Genomic DNA, 19,206 nt, shown 5'->3' with positions numbered 1-19,206 from the left:
GAGCAATTTCTGCAGCTTCCTGCCTCACTGTGAAGCCAGCAGCTCTTTTGTGACCACCAGGAGCAAGGGGGGAGATCTCGGGGAAGATGAAAGGAACGACAAACGTTTTCCCCCCTCCTGTTTTGGGGTAAAAAACACACTTTGCTCTTTCTAAAGGGAGTTTAAAGGAAAGCACTCAGAAAAGGCTTCTGGCTCCTTTCCCTGGGCGAAGCCAGCACAAAATCCAGTAAATCCAGTTGCAGGCTTGCATCAAGCCTGAACCACCACCTTGAAGATGGGATGAGCCCTGGGCGTGCCATCAGCCAGAGATGGAACAGCAAAGCTCCCAGGCTGGGGGTGGCAGCTGTGAAGTTGGGAAGTTGTGGGGACCATGATTGCAGGGGAAAAAGTGAAGTTTAGGGCATGGTGTTGTACACATGTTTTTTAGGGGAAAAAGAAAACACACTTTTGCATCACCAGTGGCTTAATTAAGGTTGTGGGGTTGCATCTGTCACTGGGGGTTGCAGCCCCTGGGAGTAGCCAGCCAGTCCCTTCCTCAGGTGCTCCCTATATTTGTTTGGGTTTGGTGTTTTTTGTTTTTTCCTAACTGGGGACTGCTGTTCCCGATAAAGGCTTTGCACCAGCATGCTGGAACGTGTGGCTGCTGCCAATCAGCCCCTTCCCCAGTGCCGCATGTGACAGGGTGATACTGGCCCCACGGCTGCCCCATAGCGATATCGCCTGGCCCCAGGGCCATGGGTGTGAGAGGAGGCAGCCAAAATGTCTGCCTATTTTGAGTCTCTTCGGGAAGTAAAAGCGGGTTAAATGAAATTTTGCCGTGATGAATTTGCTGGCTTTCCGTGATGGGCTGCAGCACATCCACAGCGTGTGTGCTTTGACCATTTAAGATGAAGTCCTGAGGTGGACGTGCAGGAATGCTAAAGGTTTTGTTGGGATGATGTGTGGGGAGAAAGGAGGAGGAGGAGGATGAAGTCATTGAGATTAGTGGGAGATTGCTGTGCCAGGCTCCTTCCTCTGATGTTTGTTGCAGAGAGATGTTTCCCAATCTCCAAAGTTTGTTTAATGCCAGAAACACGCAGCATCAATGTCTGCAGCATTTCCATCACACCTCCAGCCCCAGAGCCCCTCTTGCATGTTAGGGACACACCAGTGCAAAGTGACAGGGATGTTCTGCACCACCAAGGGTGACACAAGGACATTGGTCAGGATTCACGCATGGGAGACCATATTTTAACTTGCTAAAAATTAGAGACCGGGTCTCGATGAAAGGGTCCCCCAAGTACCGGGGAGAGGCTGCAGGAGGTGCCCAGGTGATGGGCTCAGATAAGACACTCAATTTTCAGCTGTCTCTAGCAAGGTGAAGCCTGGGTACTGCACTGCCCTGATAAACATTGCCACTATTTTTTGGAGGCTCTGCAGTGAGCTGGTGGGAAAGGAGCAAGGTTTAGAGATGCTCTTTGCCCCCCCCTTCTGTTCTCTCTCTTTGGCGGGTGAGCCCGCGCGCTGCTGGCAGTTAAAAGCTTGGATGCAAGTAAAGCCAGATGGAATCTTATCTGCCTGCACCCGAGTGCCTACGTGCAGACAGCCAGCAACGGCACTGCATTTCCCGCGCAGCAAACTCAGGGCCTATCACCCGGTCAAGGTGTCACACAGAGGCCATGGTTCCCTACAGCATCGCCTTCTCCTTTCCTCATGTCTCCGTGGTGGCACAGAAGCATCTGGTGATACTGGTGTTGCAGAGGGGAGCTCAGCGCATATTGGATGTGCTGAGATATTAGAAACTGCCTTGTTTCACCCCCAGTGCCACATATCCATGGGGGGGCACGAATGTATTTTAAGACAGAAGGAGGAAAATGTGATGTAAATGCTTCAGGAAGACCATGGTCACAGCCATGTTTAATCTCCCGGGGACAGCTGGGTGCTTACTCAGCTGGGAGGTAGTGGCTGATGAGAGCTCATGTCCCAAAGCCTCTGGTGGGGAGCAAATGGGACAGAGCAGGAGTGGAGACAGACTTATTGGACCCTGGGGTACAGCTGCCAAACCAATTTTTGAGCCTTTTTGCAGGAAAAAAGTGCACCACCAACCCTCCCATAGATCACCACCCTGGTAGCCAGGAGCCACCACAAACCCCAGGGTGACACCATAGCTGCTCAGGGCAGACAGAAGGGAGACCCCCAGCGTCTCTCCAATGTCCCCCCTACCTCATTATCCCCTACGTTCCTCCCCATATCCTCCTTGTCTCCATTCAGTGTTCCTAACACCCTTCTAAGTGTCATTGCCATGTCACCCTGCTCATTCCCTGTCCCCAACACAGGATCCTCCTTGCCCTGCACGTTACCTCCTTGTCTCCTGATCCCCCTCCCAGCACCCATTCTTGTCCTATCCAGTGTTAGTCCAAAGTACCCCTTCTTTTCCCCATCACATCTCTCCCTGTCCCCTGTTGTCCAACTCGGTGTCACCCTTGTCCCCACCATGTCCTTCCTTGTCCTCTGGTGTCCACCCCATCCCCATCATGTCCCACCTTATCCCCCGGTGTCCAGCCTCAATGCCCATCCTATTCCCACGGTGTCTCACCCTATCCCCACCATATCCCTCTCCATCCCTTCACGTCCAACCCCAGCGTCCACCTCTTTCCCCATCACATCCCTTCTTGTCCCAACCTTGTCCCTCCCTGCCTGCCCCAGTCATGTCGCTGCGGGGCGGGGCAGAGGGGACACGGGGACAGCAGTCCTCCCCACGGTCCGTGCCGCACCCTTAAATGTGCGGTGCTGGCATGCGCGCCCACAGACGCAGCGGCGGCGGCAGCAGGAGCAGCCCCACATCCGTTGTTGCCAGCAGGCTCCTTTCTGAGCTCCCTAACCCTACCGTGGGGTGAAGCGCCGGCCATGACGGAAAGCCTGGTCCTATCCCCAGCCCCAGCCAAACCCAAGCGGGCGAAGGCGTCGCGGCGCTCGGCGTCGCACCCCACCTACTCGGAGATGATCGCAGCGGCCATCCGTGCGGAAAAGAGCCGCGGCGGCTCCTCGCGGCAGTCCATCCAGAAGTACGTGAAGAGCCACTACAAGGTGGGCCAGAACGCCGACCTGCAGATCAAGCTCTCCATCCGGCGTCTCCTGGCTGCCGGCGTCCTCAAGCAGACCAAAGGGGTCGGAGCCTCCGGTTCCTTCCGCTTGGCCAAGAGCGACAAGGCCAAGAGATCCCCAAGGAAGAAGAAGAAGGCCGGCAGGAGGTCCACGTCTCCCAAGAAGGCGGCGAGGCCCAGGAAGGCCAGGTCACCGGCCAAGAAGCCCAAAGCCACCGTCAGGAAGGCCAGGAAGAAGTCGCGGAGCCCCAAGAAGGCCAGGAAGCCAAAGACTGTTAAGGCCAAGTCGCGGAAGACCTCCAAGACCAAGAAGGTGAAGCGGTCGAAACCCAGAGCCAAGTCTGGTGCCCGGAAATCGCCCAAGAAGAAGTGAGCAGCCTGGGGGCTTCACCCAGGCTCTCCCCATTGGTTTCTGTAAATAGCTTTTGCCTTTATTTTTACCTCTTTCTGTTTGCAAATTTTATAAGTTGATCTATTCCTAACAGCTAAAACAAGGCAAAGAATGAAAGGGAAAAAAAAAAAAAAAAGAAAAAAAAAAAGGAACTTTTTCCATATGGAAGAGTTCCCATTTATACAAGCTGCTTCTCTGAGTGTTTATTTCATCTTGCCGCGGGTCTGGAGGGTTGTGGTGGGTGGGTGGAGGACTTGGGGGGAGGTAGGAGGGCTGTGAGAGCCGGGAGGAGGAGAGGGGACTCCTCCTTGTCCCCTGGAGCGAGGCACAGCCCGCCAGCCCAGCGTGTGAGGGCTGGAGATAACAGTGCGGCCGGGAGGTGGTGCGGGCCTTTGGGGTGGGGCTGGACGCTGCTGCCACCAAGGGCTTGGCACAGCCCCAAGGCCACACAGGCACCGCAACGTCCCAACCCACAGGGCTGGCTGTGAGCCCACGGGATGGGACGGCCCTACTGCTCTGCTCCGAGTCCTTGGACATCACTCCTAGGTATGCTGTGCCTAAATCCCCAGGGCTCAGGGTCTTCACCTTCCTGGCTCTTCCTTCCATTCCATTGGTCTGATGTTTCTAAATGACTCAGGGTAGATGCTGCCCAAACCTCTGAGGATCCCAGTACAGTACCCTGTAGTGAAATCCTTGGCCTGGAGGAATGGAATCCCTTTAGGTTCTTGTTCCTAAGATCCTTGGACCAAAGGCTCTCAGACTGAAGAGCCCAAGGCCCTCTCAAGAGCCAGGTGCTTGGCCTTCTGGACATCAGGGTCCTAAAACATTCTGCCCATATGACCTCTAGCCAGCTACAGTGGAGCGTAGAGGAGCCCAATCCAGTTGGGATCCTGGTGTCTAAACACACTGGGTCACAAATCCCTTTGACCAAAAGACACTGGGATTCCTCAAACTTGGATATGTCTGGCAGGTCCTAAACCTCTCAGACCAAAGTTTTCACAGTCACCTCAGGTAGCTACACACAAACCCATTGGGCTAAATCCTACAGGCTGTAGGATTTCATTGACCCTTGTGCTGAGCACCCACTTGGATGCAAGTCCTGGGATGAGGACCCCAATTCCCTTGGAAGGGCAACAATCTTCGGCTTCTTGAGCCTCAGTCCATTATGTCCCTTTGTTTCCAAAACCCCTTTGGCTCTGGCATATAACCCCCCAGGCTGCTTGTTCCTAAATCCCTTCGGTTCCTAAAGCATATGGAGTCTTCACCCAAATATGGACTCGATGGATTCCAATTCACCCTCGGGCCAGAGCCTCCCTCCATTTCACCCAAAGACCTCAACATCTCCTGAAGGAGGTTCCCCAGCCCTTACAGCCACAGGCATCCAAAACTTGCTCCTCTCTAGGATCCAAACCCCAAGACTAAGAAGCGACACCTCCCAAAGGATCCAGGTGTCCCCCGAAGGCTTCAGCACAGAGCCGCTCTGCTGAGTCCTAGCGCCGCACGGCCAAGTCCTAGTGCAGCGCCGCAGGGTCCTAGGGCCCACCGCAGGAGCATTGCCCCTTTAAGGGAGGAGCTGCGCGGATGGGCGTGGCCGCAGCGCGCCTTCTCATTGGCAGGCGGGGCACCGCCCCTTGGTGCGGCGTGGCGCGGAGCGGCGATGTGGCGCAGAGCTGCGGTGCGTGCGGTGCGGGTTACCGGGAGTTCCCGGGCCGCTTCGGGAGCGGCGGCAGCGCAGCTCCGGCGGTGGCTGGAGGGAGAGCTAGAAGGGATCCGCGGTGCCGGTACTTGGAAGAGCGAGAGAGTCATCGCCTCCCGCCAGGGCCCGCATCTCCGGCTTGCGGGTGGCGGAGCCGGTGCGTGCGGGACGGAGGGGGAGTCCCGTGGGGCGTATGCCTGGTTCGATCCCTGTGCCTCGGTGTCTGTGTCTGCCCGCAGGGATCCTCAACTTCTGCGCCAACAACTACCTGGGGCTCTCCAGCCACCCGCAGGTGATCCGTGCCGCCGTGCAGGCCCTGGAGGAGTTCGGTGCTGGGCTCAGCTCTGTTCGCTTCATCTGTGGCACGCAGGTACTGGGCACCTCTTGGCTTTAAAGCCGCTTGCCGTGCTTTTAAGGCCGTGTTTCTGAGCACGATTAACCTCTCCCACACACGCTTTTCCTGGATAATAGGTGGTTATTTTCTGCTGTCAGCAGCAGGCAAGCAGTAACTTGCTGAGCCCAAGCAGTGATGCTTGCTTTGGCTGCTTCTGTCCTCTCTTTAGAGCATACACAAGGACCTGGAGGAGAAAATTGCACGCTTCCACCAGCGGGAGGATGCCATTCTCTATGCCAGCTGCTTCGATGCCAACGCTGGCATCTTTGAGGTTCGGAGAGCTTCAGTTATGCTGCATGAGGAGGAGGGGAGTGTGTAGCTGATGAAATGGCCCTCAGTAGACGATGGGGGGAGATGGGAAGTGGAAAATTTTGCAGCGGCAGCTGTAGTCAAAGGCACCTTTGTCCTTTGCACTGGCAAAGGCTGTCAGGTTTTGGATGAAGGGACACCTTGTAGTTCACAGAGTCATAGAATCATACAGTAGGTGGGTTCAAAGGGTCCTTAAAGGCTCTCCAGTTCCAACCTCCTGCCACGTGCAGGACTGCCCACCAACCTAGGACCCCATCCAACCTGACTTTGAATGCCTCCATGGATGGGGCACCACTGCTTTGGGCAACTGTGCTTGTTTTTCTTTGCCCTCAAAGCTGATTTGATCTGTTTGGTACGGGCAGGCTCTGCTGACCCCGGAGGATGCGGTGCTGTCGGATGAGCTGAACCACGCCTCCATCATCGATGGGATCCGCCTCTGTAAGGCCAACAAGTACCGCTACAAGCATATGGACATGCATGACTTGGAGGCCAAGCTGCAGGACGCACAGGTAACAGCACTGTGCTCCAATCCATGGTGCATCTGGGCAGCCCTGAAAGATCCACTCAACCCTTTCCCATCCCATAGAATCATAGGATCATCAAGATTGGAAAAGACCTCTAAGATCACCTACTTCGAATATCAGTCGATCCCCATCATGCCCACTAACCATGTCCTTCAGTGCCACATAGGCAGTGTTCTGGAGCACCTCCAGTGACAGTGACTGCACCACCTCCCTGGGCAGCCTGTGGCACTGCAGCACTGCTCCTTCTGAGAAGAAATTTTTGCTAATATCCAGCCTGAACCTCCCCTGGCGCAACTTGAGGCTGTTACCTCTCATCCTATTGCTGTTACTTGGGAGAAAAGGCCAACCCCCCACTTTTCTACAACCTCCTTTCATGTCATTGTAGAGAATGAGAGAGGCTCATACAGAATCATAGAATGTCCCGGGTTGGAAGGGACCTCAAGGATCATGAATCTCCAACCCCCTGCCACATGCAGGGCCACCAACCTCCCCATTTCATACCAGACCAGGCTGCCCAGAGCCCCATCCAATCTGGCCTTGAACACCTCCAGGGACGGGGCATCCACAGCCTCTCTGGGCAGCCTGTTCCAGCACCTCGCCACTCTCTCTGTAAAGAACTTCCCCCTGATATCCAAAATCTCCCCTCCCTCAACTTAAAGCCATTTCCCCTTGTCCTGCTGTTATCTACCCTTTCAAAGAGTTGATTCCCCTCCTGTTTGTAGGCTGCCTTTAGGTACTGAAAGGCTGCCATGAGGTCACCCTGCAGCCTTCTTTTCTCCAGGCTGAACAAGCCCAGCTCCCTCAGCCTGTATTCATAAGGAAGGTGCTCCAGTCCCCTGATCATCTTTGTGGCTCTCTTCTGGACCCTTTCCAACAACTCTGTATCTTTCTTGTACTGGGAGCTCCAGACCTGGACACAGTACTCCAGAAAGAACAGAGTAGAGTGGGACAATCACCTCCCTGTCCCTGCTGGCCACCCTCTCTGATGGAGTCCAGGATACCATTTGCTTTCTGAGCAGTCTCCAAAGTTGTAGAGTTGTAGCTGCGCCCTTTTTGGTTTTCAGGCAATGTGGGAAAGCAGCCAGCTTCTGCAACTGATATCTTGTTTGCAGCTGTATCTTAGTTCATTGTACCCACCCTGTACATACAGCAGGTGGGGCTAGGGCTGTATCTCAGCCTCCTTCACCGGTTCTAAAGTGATGTCCTTGTAGCATGTGGTTCTCTCCCACAGAAACACCGCCTACGCCTGGTAGCCACCGATGGTGCCTTCTCCATGGATGGTGACATCGCCCCCCTGCGGGAGATCTGCCAGCTGGCCCAGAAGTATGATGCCTTAGTCTTCATCGACGAGTGCCATGCCACGGGCTTCCTGGGTCCCAACGGCCGGTAAGGAGCTGCTTCACCCTTCACTGCTATTAGAGAACTCCCTTGGGTCTTGGGGGTTTTCTGTCATCACCTGGCACAGTTGTGAGTGTGCAATGTCTAGAGGGATTGAGAAGGGCTGTTGAGTGCTTCACACCTTGTGTTGTTCATGCTGTTGTCAAGAGAGCCAGTAGGGAGACGGAATGCCTGACCTGTCTTTTTGGGGTAGAGAATGCAAAGCAGGAGAGCATAGTGGACACATCCTGTTGGTTCCACCAGTATAGACTTTGATGTAGAGCTGTGTGCATGTAGGATAGTGTATTGGTGACGTGCAGAGCCAACCTCAAATAATGTTGGCTGCACTGTGTAGCTGTTTCTCCTGGTATATTCAAGATATGGCACATCAGAGGCAAGTCCTACATTCAAGAATCATTAGAGAGAGTGCACCACTGAGACTGTTCATAGAATCAGTAAGGTTGGAAATGATCACTAGGTTCATCAACTATCAGCCCATCCCCACCATGCCCACTGACCACGTCTCTCAGTGCCACATCCACATGATTCTGGAACACCTCCAGGGATGGTGACTCCACCAGCTCCCTGGGCAGCCTGTGCCACTGCAGCACCACTTTTTCAGAGGAGAAATTTTTCCTAAAATCCAGCCTGAACCTCCCCTAGCACAACCTGAGGCCATTGCCTCTCATCCTAAAAATTTGTGGGAACTTCGTGCACTCTTCCACCTGGAAGAGGCAATGAACCCCTTCCTGGGTCTTAGTCTCTCTGCAGGTGAGAGGAAAGGCAATGCTTGGACTGAAGGAGCACAGTGAAGTGTTTCTTCTTTACCAGAAGGGGGATGCCAGATACCTGGCTTCCCCTTGAGGAAAAAAGCAGCATCAGAGGTACATGCTGGTATGGTTGATGGTGTGACATTCCCTTTTCTGCAGGGGTACCGATGAGCTCCTAGGAGTGATGGACAAGGTCACCATTGTCAACTCTACCCTGGGAAAAGCTCTTGGAGGAGCTGCAGGTGAAGGCATTTCCATGTCTGAGGCCCTCCATGCCCTAAAGAGTTCCAGTGTATGCTCTCCTTTTCTTACTCATGCCATGAGGCTCAGTCTAGGACTCTGCCACGTGGCCAAGGGAGGTCGTGCTGAGTTGCTCTTGAGATCAAAGTGGACGCTCATGGTAAAAGACATCAGCTGTGTTTTTTTTTTTAGGTCTGATCTGTGATAAAATTTCTTCTGTAGGGAACAAGTTGCTCACTCTGAACAGGTCACCCTGGGACTACTGTGCCCATTTCCCTTTCCTCTCTCTGCAGGCGGGTACACAACAGGCCCCAAACCCCTCATCGATTTGCTCCGCCAGCGCTCCCGCCCCTACCTCTTCTCCAACAGCCTGCCCCCCGCCGTGGTGGGCTGTGCCTCCAAGGCCCTGGACTTGCTCATGGAGAGCAATGCCATTGCCCAATCCATGGCTGCCAAGACCCAACGGTGAGGTGCCACGCTTCTCACCTCCTCCTCGTGTGCCCGTGTGCGTGTCAGAGGGGAGATTTAGAATCACAGCCAGCCCTCAGTGGCCTGGGTTTTACTCATCCCTTCATTTCACTTACCAGGTTCAGGAACAAGATGACGGCAGCCGGCTTCACCATCTCAGGAAAGGACCACCCCATCTGCCCCGTCATGCTGGGGGATGCCCGGCTGGCTGCGGTGATGGCTGAGGACATGCTGAGCAGAGGTGAGTGAGGCAGGGAGCCATGCACGATGGCATGTAACACTGAAAGCAGAGAGCCAGAAGCCTTTCTGTCACCCGTTGTCACCTCAGTTTTCCTTCCTGGCCAGCTCCAGCTCTCCATGCTTTTCCTCTCCAGGCATTTACGTCATTGGCTTCAGCTACCCTGTGGTCCCCAAGGGCAAAGCCCGCATCCGTGTCCAAATCTCAGCTGTGCATAGTGATGAGGACATCGACCGCTGTGTGGAAGCCTTCATCGAGGTGGGACAGAAACATGGAGCATTGCCTTGAGGGGCTGCCAGACTCATCCCCTAATGCCCTTCTGCCCACCGAGACAAGTGCCTGTGCCTGGGAGGCCTGAGTGGCACGCTGCTCAACACAGGACCCTGAGGCCCTGCAGTCTGCGGGAGTCTCTCTGGCTGTTGCACTGTGCTGGCAGCATCACCGGTAGCATTAAAGACTTCCTGCAGTGCAGTGAGTAGTTGTATGGTTCTTGCATTCTCATCCAGGATTTGCTACCACTTTCTGTCCTCTTGTGCTGTTAGGTGTCTGCTATGTAGCTTCAGTCAGGGCACTGAAGTGTTCCTCTCCCCTTCTGCAGGTGGAAATGTGCTGCTGCTGAGCTGTTTCTCAGTGCCCATCCTGCAGGTTCCAAAATATGACCCCACAGTAATTCCCCACCAGGGCAGGAAAATTTCTCAGGGTTGTGCATCAGCCTTTGGCTACCCATGCCACCAGCAGCCAGTCTGTGAGAGAGCAAAGGCTTGCTTTCTTGGTGCTCTGGGCCAGCCATTATGCTCTGCCCACTGCCCTCACCACAGAATCATTTGAGTTGGGCCAGACCCTTAAAGGCCATCTGGTTCAACTCCCCTGCAATGAACAGGGACACTTACAGCTAGGTGACGGCACTCAGAGCCCCTCCAGCCTGACCATGGGGCTCTTACCCTGGGATCTGGTTCTCACATGCCACAGCCCAGCAGCTGGGCTTTAAATTTGAGGCCATAAACAGAGCAGGTGACAGAAACCTGTAATTCCTCTCCATTGTGCACGATTTTCACACAGCAGAGAACACACAGACAGCTGACAGCTCTGGATTTGTTCCTCCAAGCTGTGCAGGAGTGGCGGTGATTTAGTGCTCATGCAGGCACACGTGGCTCCTGGGCACCTCAGCATGGCTTCATTTGAATCAAGATGTGCGTCCTTCTATCGTCCCTATGCTGATCTGAGTGTGATGCAGGTGTGACCGTATCTGACTCAAACCAGAGCAATGACTGTATGGCTGAAGGAGGCTGGTATGGAGACCAGGGTCCATCTGCAGAACAAGCTGCATGCAAGCTAGGCTCCACGGCCACTCAAAAGTAGGAGACGAGCTCCTGTTTTTAAATGTGACAGCACTGAGAGCTCAATGGAATGTTTGCTTGGACTCTCTCACTGCATCAAGGCCAAGCTCTGCAGCAGGCTGCACAGCACCAGAAGCCGCAGCGCCAGGGAGGCACATGAGTCAGGCTGGAAATGAATAGCACAGCCATCACCGACTGCAGGAGGTGTGGTAGTGCTTTATTCCTAGGCAAACCCTCCAGCTTGTATTTCTTCAATGTGTAGGGCTGGTTTGTGGCTGTTAATGACTTTTGGACCAGAAAGCAGAAGACTTTTTTTTTTGCTCAGTGGGACGCAAAGGTAAGTGCTGCCTCTCCAGGCTGTTTCCTAGAACAGATGGATCCACCCCTGTCTTGAGCTGCCACCCTCTGCACTACTGATACGGGGTGGCTGTGGGTCCCTCATCACTCCTGTTGTACATCAAGATATCAGACCACCCCATCCCATTCTCAGATGCACATGGACACTTCCAGCCCTGGATTCACCTCCACCCACCCTCACTGTGCCACCACAGCCCAGTCCCAAGCCTGCCCCTCTTCCAGCCCCCCATGGTGACCACCCTGAGGTTCAACCCACCTCTCCCCGTGGCTTTGTTGCACCTCAGCTCTGCTCTCACAGGCATGTATGGTCACAGGCACGGGCTGATGGTTGGACTCGATGATCTCAGTGGTCTTTCCAATCTGAATGATTCTATGATTCTCAGACCTGCACCACCCCATCTCAAACCAAGCCCCACAGGGATCCACATGCAGCCAAATCCACCCCACATCCTTCTCCGCAATCAAACACCCATAAGAGGCCTGCTTGGCTTTCAGCCCTTTATTTCCCCATCCCCTCAGCGACAGGAGCACTTGCAGGCCACCACCACAGGATAGGGGATCTGCCGCCAGGCGCAGTGCAGGGAGCCGGGTGGCCGTGCAGCCCAGCAGTGCCAGGCCAGCAGCTTGAGGTGAGCGAGCTGGGCCGGGTGACAGGCCATGCCTGGGGGCCACGAGCAGGCGGGAGGGCCGGTCCTGCAGGCGGTATGCCGCACCCAGCGGGGCCAGAAGACGGGCCCCAGGTCCACCCATGTGGAGGTGAGACGGCACGAGGCTCTCTCCACCAGCCAGCGCCGCAGGGGCCGCGCCATGTCTGCGGGCAGCTCGGGGGGCAGCTCCAACCCCTCCGCCTCCTTCCACAGCTTGCGGCGGTGCCGCCCGCCGCCCTCCACCAGCTCCCGGCTCATGGTTTCCAGATCCTCCTTGGCGCTGAGGTTGCGGCCTAGCGGCTCTTCCGATGACATCCAGAAGGGGTTAAAGGCCGGGCCCAGCAGCCGGCGCAGTCGGCCGGGTCGCAGGTGGCGAGGCTTGGGAGCGTAGCGGTAGTCCTCGGGGGAGAGCGAGAGGCTGTAGGGTCGCACCGGGGCCGAGGGACGGCGGCGCAGCAGATGGGCAGTAGGGTCAGAGGTGCTGAACGGTGTTGGCAGTGGCGTCTGAGTGTCTTCCAGGGCGGTGGCACGCAGTGGCAGTGGCAGCAGGCAGAGGAATAGCAGGAGGCAGCAGCGGGGGCCCTGCATGGCGAGCGGTGCTGTGGGATGTGGCAATCGGCCACTTGCCTGGAGTTATCGACACGTCCCCAGCGTGGCCTTCCCCTTTTCCTTGGTTGTGGGTGACGATACCCGTCTGCCCGCCCGCCTGCCTGCACAGGGATGCTTTGCTCCTTGCTGATATCAGGCGGTGGCGGAGCCTCCCACCAGAGCGAGGTGTGAGATGGGGCAGCAGGACCCCACTTCTGCCTCTTTTTTCCCCCACATACCTCCATCTGTGCTGCCCCTGGGAGAACAGGCTGCCATGCAGGGGAGGAATCCAGTGCCTCCTCCTCCTCCTCTCCATCCTGCCTCATGGCTGTGTTTGATGATGCGTCCAGGACCTTCCCAGCAAAGGGAAGCTGACAGCTTTCGGGTCTTGCTGAGACCATCCCCAGCACAGCAACGTGTCCAAGCCCAGGAGGGTGGCTGGGCAGGCGTGGAAGGGCTGTTGTTTCTTGTGAGTGGCATGGTTGTTTCTTATCTGGACAACCAGAGCACGCACTGTCCCAGGTAGTGATAACAAAGCTGGGTGTCTGGAGGTGCCCTCACTGGACAGCCTGTCCTCCCTCTCCAGGGAGGGAAATGCCGGTGAGAGGTCAGATCTGCTCTAGACAGAGAACAAAGCTGCTTCAACCTCCATCCCCAGGTCTGAGATTAATCTGCCCTGTGCCACGGCACTTTTTGCCTTGCTGCTAGGAATTAATTAACAGCTAAAAATAGCAACTATTTGCTCATTCTCCACAGGACTTAGACCCATATCCCAAGGATGAGGTAGGGGTCTGACAGGCTGAGACATCCATGTTCCCTGGAAATGTAGGGAAACGCATCCCAGAACATAGAGGTGGCGGATCTGTGGGATCCTGCCCACTTCCATCCTCCCATTCTCACTGTTCCCCCTTGGTGGAAGCAGCTGAACCCACAGGAAGGCTGGGAAGAGAGGAGTTAACTCCAAACCCAACCTCAGGGAGAGGGGAAAAAAATAATACAGAGATCAATGGATCAGCAGCTAGAGCAGAGGGAGGGAAAAGGAGGGGAGAGGGAGAGAGAACGTGCAAGGAGCTGCAGAAGGAGAGAGCTGAGTGTGAGAGCGGAAAGAGGGAGCAGGGGGACAGGGATGCAGCAGAGTGTCAGGCATTGCTGACAGCACTGCTAGAAGAAACTGTCAGTGTCCCACATCCTGCTGATGAAGGTCTGCCTCCTCCTCACTGCTGCTGCCCAGGCTTTTCTGGAGGTCTACCCAGAGCAAGCGGAGAAGCTACAGGCTTTTCCTTGCAAAGGTGAGTGCCAGTTTTCCAAGCCTCGGGATGAGCCCAGAGCTGCCCCAGCCCACGTGCAAGGGGTATGCCCAGAGGAAGACTACAGTCTTCTGCTTGGGCAATAAGGTCCCACAGGACCAGGACAGAGGAGCTGGGAACAGAGGGGAGTGCAGAGCAGAGATGAGTTTTCAGTGCTGTATAGAATGTGCTAGGAAGAAGTGGTATGAACAGAAAGAGAGGGCAGTGTGGGGTGAAAGAGCTTGCATGACCCAGAAAGAGTTAATTGCATGTCAACTGTTGCTAGATAACCGTGCCTTTCCATCTTGACTGCTGCTCAATGAAGGACAATTTGTTCTAATGAAAGAACAATAAGCAGAAGGCTCGTTAGGAGATATGGTGTTTGTGTTCCTTGTCTGTGTGTGGTGGCACACAGTACTGGAAGAAGTTTAGCCACAAATCACAGCACCCTGCTCCTTGAGTTTTTTGGATATATCACTCCTTTGTTATGACTATTGTGCTGTATTTTGGGCAGCTCCGAGATCTGCCCCCCCCTTCTCTCATGTCACAGGGAGAGATGAAGAGCTGCACAAAGAACAGAGATCAACTGCAGAATGTGAGTACTGATAGTGACCAGGGACAAGATAGGACCCAACAGCCAAATTCCCCTTGCCTGCACCATCCATAGGGTTAACAAAACCCCAAACCCACAGACCAAACACATCCCACCTGCTTTTCTCAGAGATCCTTTGAACTCTGAATTGAAAACACATTAAATATGATAGAGTACAGTGCAGATTCTTTTCTCCACTTCCCACACTGCCAATTTAGCCACCACCATCCAGCCCATTACCTCCTATCAGCATCAGGATTACTGTCCTTAGTCACAGGTCCTCTGTGTAAAACAGCTGCTGCAAGAAGAAAGAGGAGCAGTCACTTGTGGGGTGGAGATGGCACGCTTGTGAGCATGGCATGGTGCTTCTGCTGTGGAGTTCCTTCTTCTGGAGGTGTCTCAGCCCCATGTTCAGGGTGGCCATCCCTCTCAATCCCTCCTTCCCTATGTTCTTGCAGCCCTGGATGAGCCCAGTGGAGCATCAGCTGGGATGAAGACTTGAGATCCCAGGGTTTAGCAGCATACTGTATGTAGGAGTAATGCAGGAGAGGCCAAGTGGTGGAGCAGGAGGTCTTCCAAGAGGGCTGGGAGGTCAGAAGACACTGTGGTGGGGATGTGAATCTGGACTGTCTCTCTCTCTATGCACAGGGTCCCACTGTCAGAGAGGGAGAGATGCCAGGGGGCTGGAATGCCTCCTCTGACAGCCCGGAACTGCCAGCTGCAGGGATCATCGTGCCTGTCATCTTCTCCCTCATCTTTCTTCTGGGCACTGTGGGGAACGGAGTGGTGCTGGCTGTGCTGCTGAGGAACGGCCAAGTGAAGTACAACACCACCAATCTCTTCATCCTCAACCTGGCCGTGGCTGACCTCTGTTTCATCATTTGCTGTGTCCCCTTCCAAGCCACCATTTACACCCTGGATGGGTGGCTCTTTGGGGCCTTTGCCTGCAAGGCTGTGCATTTCCTGATCTACCTCACCATGTATGCCAGCAGCTTCACCCTGGCTACAGTCTCCATTGACAGGCAAGTGTCCCCTGTACATTGAGTCCCTCAGCTCAGGGACAATGTGTTTGCCACCCTTGAGCTAAGAGGTAAGAAAAAGTCCAGTCTCCACCCTATTGGGTGCCCTGTAGGGAGCAGGTTGGGTCGTCCCAATGACAGCAGGGATGCCAGGACCAGCAGATTGATCTTTCCACTGTTACTCCTTACCTCCCATACATTCTCCCAACTCCCAGCCAAGCTCTTGGTCTTGTTACCTGTCCTTTCTCTTCCTTACTTGAGCAGAAGGGTTGTAGGCAGCCAGGGATGCCAAAGCCCCAGGAAAGCAATGCACCAGGGGACAAACAGGTAGCTCTTTGTGTCCTATTTCGACCCTCCTCCCTGACTCAAGATGCACGCTGCTTACCCTTCCTGAGCTAGCACAGCAATGTGGGCAGCAGAGATCCCAGATCCCATGTTGGGATGACCCCATTCTCACCATAATCCTCTTTCCCAAGAGGTGAGGAAGGGGAGAGATTGGTGGCTGTGTGGGAATGGGTGCACAGATGGCAGCTTCATGGGACAGGAGGGCAATGAGACCCAATCTCATCCACATCCTGTTTGGTCTCTCCTTCCCTTCCCCATCAGGTACCTGGCCATTCGCTATCCACTGAAGTCCCGGGATCTCCGCACTACCCAAAATGCAGGAGTGGCCATTGTAGTGATTTGGTTGCTATCACTACTCTTTGCAGGGCCTTACCTCAGTTACTACCAGATTGTCCATTACCATGGGGTGCCCATCTGCGTCCCTGTCTGGGAGGACCAACGCCGAAAGATTCTGGACATCCTTACGTTTGTAGTTGGATACCTCTTACCTGTGACTGTAGTGAGCCTGGCATACGCCAGGACCATCAAGTTCCTGTGGACCTCTGTAGACCCTATAGAGAGGATCTCAGAGTCCCGAAAGGCCAAGCGTAAGGTCACCAAGATGATCGTGGCTGTGGCCATCCTGTTCTGCCTCTGCTGGCTTCCGCATCATCTGGTTATCCTGTGCTTCTGGTTTGGCCACTTCCCTTTCAACCGAGCCACTTATGCCTGCCGCCTGGCATCCCACTGCCTTTCGTATGCTAATTCCTGCCTCAACCCTATCGTCTATGCGCTGGTTTCCAAGCATTTCCGAAAGCGTTTCAAGCAAGTCTTCACCTGCCTGTTCTTCCAGAACAAGAACAGGAAGAAGAGAACTGGAAATAAAGTTCATATGGTCGCTGTGGGCAAAGGTTTCACTAACAGCACTGGAGGCTTCTATGGAGGCAACACTGAACTGACTCAGGTCGCAAAGGAGAACAACAGGAAGAGGGACACTGAAGGCGCCAGGCATGCCAGAGCATGGACTCACCAGCTACAAGAAGTTCAGAAGGAGCTGCTGGAGGAGGAAATCTTGGTAACAGCTGGCCATCCCCTAGCCAAGAACCCTCCAAGAAGGCCTCAAGAGTGTCTGGCTGCTGATTGCAAATGAGCAAATGCATCTCGGAATGGCACAATCCACCACATCAATGCAGAGCACAGGGACGTGTTAATGTGATGACATTTCTCATGGTCTGGGGGCAGTCCAAGTCCACCTCCCCTTCTGTGGCTCCTGCATCCAGATCAAAGAGGGCCGTTGCACTTTACCGCGCTGAGTCTGCACCAACAGCTTGGTTGTACAACCTCTGCAGAACTCACTGGTCATACCTCCATGATACCACCATGCCACAGCACGTGAACAACTGAAAGGCTGTTGCACCCTCCCTGTGTACCCATGGCTTCTCTGCAGCTCAAAAGCGAAAGGACCATCAGTCTGGTCTCTTCCCCTGGCCCAGCCCTTCCAGAAAGTACTTAATGGAAGAGGTTTCCTTGCGCTCTGCCCTGCTTAGCCTTTGATCTTGCAAGCAGATACTGCAGGACACTGTCCACTTCCTTGTGCTGCTTGCAGTTCTGAAATATTTCTTGGCAGTTATCCTCAGTTCTTCCCAAGCAACCCTCACAAATCCTCCTCCTACCATGTTGTTCCATCTGATTAATCTCTGCTTTATTTCTGTTCGCCTTTTGGAAATTCCTGAAGGACCGCTGCCTCTTCTTTGCTCTTTATGTAGAGTTTCATCCCTTCCTTCAGGGGTTGTTGCTCTCTGAGCGGTGATGTAACTCGGCAGTATTAGCCCTGTTTGTGTGCTTTACCGACTTAGCAAGATATTATTTTCCATGAAATGAAAATCATGATTGCACTTGTGTGCACTTGGCTCAATCTTAAATCCTCTCTGTTCTTTTCTGTGTGGTGGGGAGAGCTTCCAGGAGGGGGCAATGCCACCACCACTCAAAGGGCTGGAACATCTTCCGCAGCATTCCTCACTGCAGGATTGCTGTGGGTCTGATGTGCTCCTGGGAGCACAGTTTCCCATTTGCTGTTCCTCGTTGCCCTCCTTGTCTCGAACAGCTGTAGAAGAGCCTTTGGTTGCAATAGCTGCTGAATGACCCCCTGAGTAGAGTGGAGTGTCTTTCCAAACCTGACCATGGGAAAAATGGGAATTGCTTTGGGGATGGGGGAGGGCAAGAAATAAGGTTCACAGAGGGTGCTGGAATTTCTCCCTTTCCTAACCTGAATAAAGCCCAGCAATTTCCTTCTCCTGATAAGTTTGATGTGTGCTGAATGCAAACTCTGCCAGTGTAGCATGGACTGCTGGAGGCTGTATGAGCTGGTGGGAGTCCTTCATGGGGACAAAAGGGATGGTGAGATGGTAGGGCAGAGGGACAAGGGGCAGAAGGGAGGACAAGCAGGCACACAGCATGCGTGTGCATGGAGATAACCCTCCCAGCAAAGCCCTATGCGAGGGGATATGAGGACCAAATGCTGCAGCAGACTCCAGGCTGTGGGAAATCTGCAGGGAGCACACTGCTCACTTCATAGCTAATTCATACAGAGGGAGTAATGCTGGGAGCCCCAGCTGGCAGAGAGAAGCCATTTACTGCCAACCCACTGCCAAGCACCTGCGCCAAATGCTGAATCACTGGAGGCAGTGCAGCTCAGTCAGCTCTGTCCTGAGCTGCACAGACACAGTGTCCTTGCTTGCCCCCGTGCACAGTGGGACCTTTGATAAGCAGGTGGAAGCTGCAGTATCAGGTGAAGAGCTTACAGCCCTGTCTTTGTCCTTTGACACTCTCAGAGCTATGGGCACAATATGGAAGGGATGAGGGGACATGCAACAGTGGGAACACGGCTTTGCAGAGCCCTGCTATGTACAAGCCATGCAGCAGATCTATAAGCTCTCCCTATTCTTCTTTCCTTGCCCTCCCCAACTTCTGCTTGCATGAATCTTCCCTTCTTGCTTGCTCTGCTTGTTTGTCAAATTCCAGGTGACGTGGCACTTCAGTGTGTGCTGACACTGTAGCACAGCTCAGCAGCAAGGACACCCCTTTCCCCATGCTACAGCCAACCTGGTTGCTGCACTGGGGATGTTTTTCTTTTCACACTCAAGCACTTGATGTTGTTTTCTGCACCTTGAACCTCCCACGTTTCTCCTTGTGCTGGAACACGTGCATTGTTTCTAGATCTGTGGTTGCATTTCACTGCCCAAAGTGTTGGAGAAAGAAGGGAACAGCAGTCGAGAACGGTGGTGCTCTGACCTTGTTCCCTTTTAAGGGTGAAACCTAAATAACACGGGACAAAAAGGATGGGGGAAACCTGGGGAGAAGGCATGTTTAGCACCTCTGCAAGATGCGGCTCCCATTCATTCATTCTGCCTGGATCCAAGAGCCTGCATTTTTGGGGAAGCACATGAGCAGGAGGCTCGATAGCCAAGAGGGAATTCCAGTCTGCCCGGTAACAATACACATGCTTCAACTGGTCCAACAGCTTAAAGGCAGAGGCAAAGAAAAGGTGTTATGTCCTTGATATAAAA

At 54.2% G+C, this 19,206-nt stretch overlaps 4 protein-coding genes across 4 annotated transcripts; 3 read left to right on the top strand and 1 right to left on the bottom strand.

Moving 5' to 3' along the window:
• Positions 1–51: 51 nt before the first annotated feature.
• On the top strand, positions 52–3,658 carry LOC122170709 (histone H5). The gene has a single exon (XM_042837840.1). The coding sequence runs from the start codon at positions 2,887–2,889 to the stop codon at positions 3,454–3,456; it is 570 nt and encodes a 189-aa protein (XP_042693774.1). The 5' UTR covers positions 52–2,886; the 3' UTR covers positions 3,457–3,658.
• A 1,462-nt stretch (positions 3,659–5,120) lies between these two features.
• GCAT (glycine C-acetyltransferase) lies at positions 5,121–9,961 on the top strand. The gene is made up of 9 exons (XM_042837839.1): positions 5,121–5,327; positions 5,410–5,540; positions 5,734–5,835; positions 6,236–6,382; positions 7,629–7,783; positions 8,704–8,786; positions 9,078–9,249; positions 9,372–9,493; positions 9,627–9,961. Exons 1-9 carry the CDS (start codon positions 5,132–5,134, stop codon positions 9,776–9,778), a joined length of 1,260 nt encoding a protein of 419 aa, XP_042693773.1. The 5' UTR covers positions 5,121–5,131; the 3' UTR covers positions 9,779–9,961.
• Positions 9,962–11,126: 1,165 nt separating this feature from the next.
• On the top strand, positions 11,127–17,873 carry GALR3 (galanin receptor 3). Its single transcript, XM_042837849.1, has 3 exons — positions 11,127–11,164; positions 14,946–15,319; positions 15,923–17,873. Exons 2-3 carry the CDS (start codon positions 14,970–14,972, stop codon positions 16,788–16,790), a joined length of 1,218 nt encoding a protein of 405 aa, XP_042693783.1. The 5' UTR covers positions 11,127–11,164; positions 14,946–14,969; the 3' UTR covers positions 16,791–17,873.
• On the bottom strand, positions 11,700–12,419 carry LOC122170713 (noggin-like). Its single transcript, XM_042837851.1, has one exon. It carries the CDS (start codon positions 12,417–12,419, stop codon positions 11,700–11,702), a length of 720 nt encoding a protein of 239 aa, XP_042693785.1.
• Positions 17,874–19,206: the final 1,333 nt, after the last annotated feature.

The sequence above is a fragment of the Centrocercus urophasianus genome, unplaced genomic scaffold (assembly GCF_019232065.1).
Source record: "Centrocercus urophasianus isolate 14NV4802_14NV808 unplaced genomic scaffold, USGS_Curo_1.0 seq_73, whole genome shotgun sequence".
Taxonomy (NCBI): domain Eukaryota; kingdom Metazoa; phylum Chordata; class Aves; order Galliformes; family Phasianidae; genus Centrocercus; species Centrocercus urophasianus.
The sequence above is the reverse complement of the archived record's forward strand: the minus strand, read 5'-3'. Positions and strand labels throughout refer to the sequence as shown.